At 41.6% G+C, this 9,973-nt stretch overlaps 1 protein-coding gene across 2 annotated transcripts in view; it reads left to right on the top strand.

Annotated features, from left to right (window-relative positions):
- The first annotated feature begins 805 nt into the window (after nucleotides 1-805).
- LOC309714747 (neural-cadherin) overlaps nucleotides 806-9,973 on the top strand; it is a 335,326-nt gene continuing 326,158 nt past the window's right edge. For both annotated transcript variants that reach the window (XM_082547420.1, XM_082547421.1), the window contains exon 1: nucleotides 806-2,069. In XM_082547420.1, the coding sequence (XP_082403546.1) occupies nucleotides 932-2,069 (1,138 nt within the window). In that variant the 5' untranslated portion in view covers nucleotides 806-931. The remainder of the gene's footprint in view (nucleotides 2,070-9,973) is intronic.

The raw sequence follows: 9,973 nt of genomic DNA, 5'->3' as shown, positions 1-9,973 counted from the left end.
GTTATATTAAAGTGAACTGTTCTCATTTCGCTGGAAACTTGCCCACAACATTCACAGACCCCTAGGGACTAAACAAAAACACAGTGTGAGATGAACACGCTCAAACGGGCCACTTTACTGTGACACAAAGACAGCTCTTGAGTCTTTCTGAGTCCTTTCCAGAAGCTGTAAGCTTTTCTTTTCTGTTTGCCCCTCTGGAGACGTTTTAAAATGATCGATTTTTACATTATTTTAATCCAGTGGACTGACGTGTTATTGGAAAGAGGAGTGATGGATATGGATGTGCAAGACTGGGCATTGATCACTGGGAGAAGGGAGGTCGGGTCGTTTCCCCGAGGATCCCCCTGACACGCACATACTTGCTCGCTGGTGGAGAGTGTTTATGCGCGTGAGCGCGAGCACGCATTAATTCGATGCGGTGCAGCTTTACCGAGAAGTTCATTTCCTATAAGAAATCTGTTGCCGCCGCATATCATTGTAACAAATGAATTTACCTGGTAGCTTTGGCACTGCATGCGTAAAGCAGCCGGTTTTGTGTTATATCCTCCTGATGACCAAACTCTCATCTGCAGATCTGATGCAAAGAAAATTGATTTTCCTCCCTGTAATAAGTGAGCTCCACTTGGAAAGCAGGTCTCTGTGCGGCTGTGTGCAGTTTGCAGCAAGTGGAGGATTAGGTATGATGCTCATACGAGATCGCTGAGGATCAGCGCACGCAAGACGAAGTGAGAAAGCGTGCAGAGGTAAGCGCGTACTCGAGCTGTAAGCGTTTTTTTCCCCTGGAACGCGCACAGACAGACAGCGCTGCTGGTGAGACGGCAGACCGAGGAGGGCAGGAGAGAAGAAGGACGCACAGCGCAGACGCGTAGAGACAAAGTTCTCCCACATCGAGTTCAAATATGGTGCCAACAAATATGTGCGCTACAATTTCATGAAAGTTGAAGAGACGCACACATGGATTTATGTGAGGCGCGTTAGTGTCGTGGAGCCAAAGAGATATCCAGTCATGATTTGGGTCGTGGTTTTACCATTTTTTATTTCGTGCGCATTCGGGAACAGGACCGTGGAGCAGGTGCCGTTTTTTCACGGCCATGTATTTGAGAACTCGTCCCCGGGCTGCAGGGTCAACGGACTGAGCGTCCCATTAAAGCGACTCAACTCGCAAAGGCTGTGCGGTGCCGGGGAACCCAGCTCCGCGGCAGCGCATCTCAAACTCCTGGGAGAGGGCAGCGAGAATTTCCGTGTCTTTGCGCACCACAAACGGGGACATATTCTACTGAAGACTTCCAGGGTTCTGGACAGAGAGGAGCGTGCCGAATATGCGCTAGGTCTCGGTTTGTGTTGTGGTCAATGCGCGGGACTCTCCCGGGAAGAGGAAGACATGTCTCCACTAGTGTCTGAGGTGGCGTCCATCAAGGTGGACGTTTTGGACACTAACGACCACCAGCCCACTTTCCCCGGAGACGATGTGAAACTGAGCCTCGATGATGCCACTGCGCTCCGCATGGCGATCTACACGGTCACCGCGCGGGACGATGACAGCGGCAAGAACGCCGAGCTCATCTACTTTGCTCTGCCCAGAAACGGGAGTTTCTACGTGGTGCCCAAAACTGGTGACATCCTCCTTGTCGACTCCATCCTCGGCCTGGGTGAACCTATTAAATTTGAAGTGTTTGCCCGGGACCGGGGGTGGCCACCTCGCACAAGCCAGGGCATAACAGTGGAAATAAATCCACGGCAGTGGCCCGTGGCGCCCTCACTAAATCCCCAACCGGGAAAAGGGAAACCGAAATCGCAAGAGAAAGTACCAGCGAGAAAGTCCAGGTCAGTACTGGAATCAGATAGCCCAGTTTTAATCAACGTGTCCGAGGATGCAGGGATCGGTTCAGTGGTGATGAACCTGAACCCGGTGAGGTTTCAGTCGGCCACGTTTGAGCTGGTTGAGCCCGACGTGGAGAGCTCACCGGTCAGCGTAAGTCGGGACACCGGGGACATAATCATAACCCGGAAACTGGACCGAGAGACTGAGCCTCTAGTGGAGATCACCGTCAGAGTGCAGGATAAAAGAGGTGAGCAAAAGGCGATGTGCACGTGTGTGAGTGAGCAGCCCGGTCTGTGGATGTGTGGCAGTGAGAGTAGGAGAGAGAGAGAGTGAGGCTGCAATTGGACAGGACGGTTTGTGTGCGTTCCTTTTGCTACAAGCAGTGCCAAAATCCTAATTTGGACTGACTCTTACTCTTCTATCTTGTGTTTCTTTTCACAATGTAACTTGGTGTATTTTGTCACTTCGTATTGCATGCGTAAATACGCACGAAGATAGTGTGCATTTGCCCAGAGCTTGTATTCAAGGAAGGAAAAGGAAACTGCGATGGAAATTGCTCGATTTAAGATGATTTTCGTTTTTTGATTTTAGATATTTGGAAAATTACTCTACTGTAGAGTAGTCTATCCGCTCGGACAGGTTTCCTGTTCCTTTGTTGTAGCAAATACTTAACCTTGCAACCTCAGTGTTCAGAAACAGTGAATGGATGTGAGGCCACCTGGAAATGCTAAGGTCGAATGGTGAAATGAGAAAAGTTCTAGCTTGCTGTGGGGAGTCTGACTGTAAGCAATGTCAAAGTGTCATGTGTTTACAATCGAGGTTAAACTGGGTGACATTCATCAGTGCTGATGATGATTCACGTGCTAAGATAAATCAAGGGCTCCATGAATGTGTCGTGTGCCAGCAGCGACATATGCTGGGATGTCAGGGGAGAAGCAAGTCGCGTAACGGCCATCGTACCAACAGGTTAATTATCACCTGCGGACAGAAAAGAGCAGATAGACTGAAAGTTAACAAGCAGCCAGATTCACATTAATAAATGCATATGCAAAGGGATGAAACACAGAACTGAATATTACACTCAGTGCTGTGGACCAGACTTCAGAGTGGAAAAATATTATCATATATTATATATAAAAAAAGTCTGATACTGAGTTTGCACATCTATCTGTGTGTATTTATCTTTCAGTCTGCCTTCATACATTTACTGGAAACACATTTGTTCCATTAAGACCAGTTAACAGCATTTGACTGGAGAAGAGACCCAATCAATGTGACCTGTTGGTGTTGGTAATGTGAGCTATCCTGATGCAGAAAATAAGCTGAGCCTGCTCCTAGCACACAGCGCTCATTTACACTGCCAGTAACGATCCACAATGCTGGCTATTTGTCAGAACAATTTCCTTTTGAAAACATCAAAACAGACACTCTGGTATCTGTCAATCTAGTATTTTAGTGCTAATTTACAGCTTTACAGCTATATGTGTGTGTGTGTGTGTGTGTGTGTGTGTGTGTGTGTGTGTGTGTGTGTGTGTGTGTGTGTGTGTGTCACGCATGCATAATGCTGTCATGTGTGCATTACAAACAATCATCTTCATGTTTAAATTGCATTGTCTAATGAATGCATATCCATACACATGAGTTGTGTGTATACCTCAGCCTTTCTCTGCAGGCATGAAGCGCAACTGCTACTTGGAAAAATATCAATTCATTGTTAAAACACAGAACAAGCTTCTTTTCATCCAGATTAAGTCAACCAAATGTTGATTAAAAACAAAAGATTAAAATAACAAGCAGGATTTAATCCAACATTCCACAATATTGACAATACTTACCTAATACTAATACTACAGGTCTTCTTCATGCTGCCAAACCACCTCTGACCCTGTGACAGTAACATGGGTTTGCTAGAGGTGTACTGTGGTGTCTGGCACTGGAAATTTGGCATCTGATCCTTTGGGTTCCATCAGTTGAAGAGTGAGGTACTGATTGAGTTAGTTCCAGTGAATCTCACCCTTCCTCGATCTGACTGAGGAAACACTGAGATATTGTTGGCTTCCTTTAGCTGGTCTTGAGCAGTTTTTTTTAGTTACATGGGCCAAGTTCTCCTGTGGGGGAGGCTTTTTCTGTTGGTCAGTGCCACTGGTGAGGCACGAGGAGAGGGTTTGGGCAAGGGGGTAGCAATATTTATGTCCATGGTACCAAAAACGTCACTGTACAATCTTTCATCAGTGCTAGTCCCTCCAGCTGGTGTATGTTCATGCATACACAGGGAGCATTTAGAAATTGCAGAAACAATACACTGCAAACTTCACAGAGTTGTGTTATCAAATGTCTTCACGCAACAATAGCTACAACTCAATAACTAATAATTAAAGAGTTTAACAGTACAGTGCCAGGAAATTTAGCTTAACCACCAGGGGTCTCCACTGGTCCTTGACATGAATTTGATCCCAAGACTTTACAAAAACATTAAAGCTATTTAAGGCATTTAAAAATGATTTCACCAATAAATTTCCCCTCAAATAAAGCAAAAAAGTATTTTCCCAAAAAAGTGATAAATGCTAATCAGCAAGAGACAACTGATATGGGAAAATATGACAACTGAGTCTTTAAGAGTAAAAGTTAAAGTTGAATATTTTCTCTTTAACATTTTGAACAATCCTCGCACATTTGATATTCAGTTCAACAAAAAAGTAAATGTAATGCCATGTAGTAAAACTTAGGTTTCAGATAGATAGACAGGAGTCTTGACATTAACCTTTAGTGCATTGTATATAACGTTTTAAGTTAAAGAGAAATAATCACTTTAACTGTCTGATGAAATTAGTTAGTAGCTGATGTTTCCTCCCCTACAGGCTGTCAAAAGTTAAACTAGTTCCATCTTTCTTGATAGGCAACTAGAAGACGTTATTATTATTTTCACAAATTAGCAGGCATCAAACAGACACATATAGGACACAGTTTGCAAAAAAACCCCTCAAACAACTCTTGTCAAGAATGAATTGGTGGAGGGAGAATGAAACAAAGCAATGTTTTATTTTTCATTTTTATTTAAAAGATGTAAAACTATGTATGAGAGGTGGGGACAGAAGCGTCCCCTGTATTTTTATGAAATGAAAAGTTTATTGCATGGAAACACTTGTGCTGAGATGAAGCCGTCTTCTGTGAAGCAGCCAGAAAAAGTGTAAAATGGCTTAGTGTATTTGAAAGCTAAAGGACATCTAATGTTGATTTTATGTGACCAGATCCTCTGTTAGTTTGGGTAATTGATTCCTGGATGTCCGTTGGGTGCAACTATATTTGAATTTGATTTTGTCTAACAGAATGTAAGTTAAAGCAAATTTTTAGTGAGAGTTGTTGCCTAAATGGATGGGGCTTAAAAAAGCCTAAAAGCTTTTATAAGTTTGACTGAAGAGGAAGAATAGAGGGGCCTTGAAATACATAACCGTGATCTAATTGTTTACTGCTACACGCTAAAAGACAGCAAGTTATCATCTCTGGGTTTAGCAGTTGGGGACGAGGCTGGATCACCTCAGAGTCTCAAGCGCGAGGAACACATCATCAGTTCGGTTGTTGGTGGCTCGGCTGAAGTCTTTTAATCCGTTTGGAGTGGAGAGTCCTGCTGGAGCCACGACCTCCCTCCATCTGCTCGCATTATCCCTGTAATCCCATCTCATTCTCTCTGTCTGTCTCTCTGTCGCGCACTTCTCTCTCCTCTCTGTGTCTCTTTGCTCTCTTACTTTCTCGTTCTTATTTTCACTCTCACTCCAGGGATTTAGGTTTGAGTGGAGGCTCAGTTTAAGACTGTGAGGGAGAAAGCTCCTAACATGATTCTTCGAGGAACAGATGTGTTTTTTGGGGGAGGGGGAAACCGAAAGCCTTGTGTCAGGATCTGAGATAGCGTTTGAGGTCCGCTTCACAACTGCTGCTGAGCTTCCACAGTGTTAAGTGTGTGTCTGCTTGTGTTACTCGTGTTGTGTGTGTGTAAGCAAACAAATCAGTCCACACAATCACATTGTGAGATTTGTTTTTCTTTTGTGGTGGATGATCATGGAGCTGGCATGCTTAAGATTAGGGTAAATCTCCATGGAATGAATAAAAATCAGTGGCACGTCCTCCTATGTGAAAAAAGCTGTACAAAGGTTTTTTCCTTCAATTGTTTTTTACTGGTTTCCTTTCCATGCACAGCTGCTCTTCATTTCAAACAAGATAATACCACTCCCTGCTTTTATTTTCCCAACATAAACCGTGTGTGGGCTTGAGTTTGATATCCCTAGCCCCTCATTTTCACAAGTCGTTTAATACTGTGCCAACCCCTATAAGAGCACCAAGTGAGTAGCCCATTAATTTTCCCCAAAGGGTCTTCCTTCGTCTCTAAAACAGCCAGTATGAGACTGTTCTTTGACTGCAGTGACTTCTGTTGGCACAATGATTAATGAAATGATTAATTTGATTAATTAGTCAAATGATTAATTTGGTTAGTCATGCAGAAGTTCTTTTTCTGTCTTTATAGTTTCTCCTTCCACCACATTTTTCGTGTGCCACGTCTGATTCTCTTCTCCTGCCTGAACTAAACACCAATATCCTTCATAATTTACTTAACTAATGCATCATCAGATTTACATTTATTTGTTTTTGTTCATTGTATTTATTTTTGACTTTTTTTTTAGTGTATTCACATATTTGTTTCATTATATTGCATTTTATCTTGTTGAACTTCATATCATTGTACTTGTTTAGGCTACATCAATCATTACAGAGGGGAACTCTGTAATTATTCTTTACCGGGGGTTGGTCAATGTACTACAAGTTTCAAACTGGCCAACATATGTCTACACATAAATATATTGGCAGCCACTGGCAACATATATATCCACCTAAATAAGCAAAAAGGAAAAAGATATGATCATAAGTCCACATATTTCTTTGTTTTTTTAATAAGGTATCAAAAATGTATGTTTCAGGCCTGATTTTAAAACTAATATTTAACAACACTATGCAGTTTTTTGTACTTGATTGTTGATTTAGCCACCTCCAATGTTGGTGCTATTTATTTGGCCTTTTCAGTCTAGTGCTGGTCCACGTCACTTCCAGTAAGACCTTCATATCGAAGGTTCAAATGAACAATTACCAAATGCAAGCTCAATCTTGGAATAATCTCCAGATCTTTTTCTTTTTCATTCATCAGTTTCACTTGATTTATCTAAGTAAATAGTTAAACAAACATAATCGTTTTCATATGATACAATAAAATAAAAGTATTTTTCATTAGGCAATTTGCACTATTAAGTTACCCATCTAATCTGTGTCAAAGGTTTATTACGATCTTGAACATTTTCAATTTTCTGTAAGTTTGTGGTAGAAATATTACAGAGAGGGAAAATAAACACCAGGAAACAAAACACTTCAAACCAACGTTATTCATGCGGCTTTCATTCCTATGTAGCAAGAACTAGCGCCATTTTGTGCGTAATGTTTTCTAGGGAATTTTGATTCAGTGTGTGTCTGCTTTTGTGTGTTCATCTGTGCGTGCAGACTGTGCGTGCATGCATGGGATTTTAGTTAATGAAGAGAAACAGCTGGCTCTAATCAAGAGAACTCCAGATTTCTGCCACTCTCCACTAAGCCAAAGACACACAGATAGACATAAATGAAGATATATGAGCAAAAAGTGTGTCAACACAAAGGCTAAAATAAACTGCATTTTTAGGCTATTTGGTCATGAAAGTACATGCAGAACACATCTCAAAAACAAACACACACGCGCACACACACACACACACACACTGTACATTCCTCACAATATCCAACATTGTGATTATTGTGCATTCTGGGTTGCCAGAATAACATTCCAGACAGATGGCAATAAGGGAAGCCTGTTAGCTGCATATGTTACTCATCTTTTGTTTATTGAGATGAAACAGTCTGCATCCATTTGTTCCTTCGAAGAGCATAAATAGCACACACTTGGTCTTCTGCGCACACATGTGTGCGTGGACCATAAGTATGCATGGATGGTTAGCTGACTTAGCCCTCACAAACCCGATGTGACGACACAGGTTTTTTTGCCTTATTTAATTGCATTTTGTTTTCTTACATACATATAAAAAACCCACAGGGATGCACAGTCAGCCCAAAAAGCTCAACTTATCATCCAGAGAGACTGTGGTTTCATCAAGGAGTTACACCATTGCTAAACAGCATCACAGAAGAGACTTTGACAAACTTTGGCTGCTTGGCTTCTTTACCCAATTACTCTCTTCAGCACTGAGGAAGTCCTGTTTTTGTGCCTATAATGTATACAGTTCATTAAGAAACATCAAGATGTAAAAGTTTACAACATGCTATCAGAGCAAAGCATCCAAAGCCTGAATTGTTCTTATTTGCTGCATCACAGGGTCTTGTTTTCTGTGACTGCGATGTCTGGTGCAAAGAAAAACACATAATTTGAGTCAACTTGAGTTTCCTTATCTCACATTTAGATTTTGCAGGTCTTTTACTGTCACCAAGGTTTGTCAGCTGCAGTTGCTAGTAATCTCAGATGCTGTCAAACGTGCTATACAAGCCATAATTTTTTCACAAGCACAGTTCCCAGGTTAAATAGACAAACTGTAATAAAATAATAGGAAAATAATTTTCTGGTTAAGGTTTACATGGTCAGTCTGCTTAATCCACGTTAAAGATGTTATGTTTGGTAATGAGACCAAAGCTCTCGGTAAACTTAATTACCAGTGCTGTGCATGAATGTGCTCATGTTTTCAGTAAACACTGAACTGAAAAGAATGTGTTTGCAACTAAAGAATGTGGTGTGGACCAGCGGTCCCTGACCCCCGGGCCTCGGACCGGTACCGGTCCGTGAGTCGTTTGGTGCCGGGCCGCGAGAGTTGAGGCTTAGGTGTGAAATCTATAGTTTTCAGGGTTTTTATCGGTTTTCAGCGTTATTTTGTTATCGTTTTTATCGTTAACTCGGTTTTCCTGGGTCTTTTCACGTGTGTTATGAATAAATCTTCTTTTTTTCGGTACTGGTACTGGTTTTATTTTGTTGTATTTATCCGCGACACCTTAAAGGCCGGTCCGTGAAAATATTGTCGGGCATAAACCGGTCCGTGGTGCAAAAAAGGTTGGAGACCGCTGGTGTGGACATTGAACTACTCATAGTTAAGCCTAATCAACAATACAGCTTATAAAAATTTTATGGAATTTTAGAATGGAAGTGTCTATGTGTTCCAATAAAAAACAAATACATCTGACAGTGTTATGCAAATTGTCCCCTAAAAACAAGTCATCAGGTGTTTATGTTAACAAGGAATCATTTTCAAAGGGCAAGAACGGGACCTAACGACCATAATGTTCCAGTTGTAACCCGATCTGTTTAAGGTTGTCCTACTTTATGTGGTAAAAGATAGACTACTTGTATAGGTTTAGCTTGGCTTTTAAAAGTAATCTCTGTGAAGTCAATATAATATGGAGTAATTCATTTACACTGGGAAGCAGCAGAGTTTGGGGGCTGTGTGGACAGGGCAACATTGACCATATGAATGTGACGTCTTTTATTTTTGAAATTGTGAACTAAAAAAGTGAACTAGTTAATTGTGTGAACTGAACTGCGAAGTAGCTCCTGTGAAGCTTGAACTTGCACAGCACTGCTTATTACACAGACTTTACATCCTTTGTGGTATTGTTTCTCATTACATCTCAAGTCTTGTTATACTGTAATTTACTGTCCTCACTCCCTCTGTCGGGCTTTACAGAAGATAAACATGACAGATGTGATTTTCTTTTAAATAGACTTTTCACTCCTTCCACCATCTGTCATTGCCAGAATCTCTGAAAGCTTTAGCATCATTTGTTCAGTAAGAGCAGCAGCTTCTTCCTGTTTTGTGACACAGACCAGCTCGAGTCGCTTCCAAATCAGACTGCACCGCAGACACTAAAAGAGGATGCCAAGATTCTCTGAGCTTAGCTGGTTTCTTAAAGGAAGCTATAGTAAAGTTAATGTGGTAACGATAATCTGTCAAACTCGGGTAATGTCAACCACAAAAAGGACTTCAGTTTCAATACAAATGCATTTACCTTTCAGGTACGTTCAAATTCTGACAGTCAACTGTCAACAACAATGACCTCAAGACACTTTATATTGTAAGACCC

The sequence above is a fragment of the Aulonocara stuartgranti genome, assembly GCF_965226115.1.
Source record: "Aulonocara stuartgranti genome assembly, chromosome: 1".
Lineage (NCBI taxonomy): Eukaryota > Metazoa > Chordata > Actinopteri > Cichliformes > Cichlidae > Aulonocara > Aulonocara stuartgranti.
Note: the sequence above shows the minus strand (reverse complement) of the source record. Positions and strands in the feature narration are given on the sequence as shown.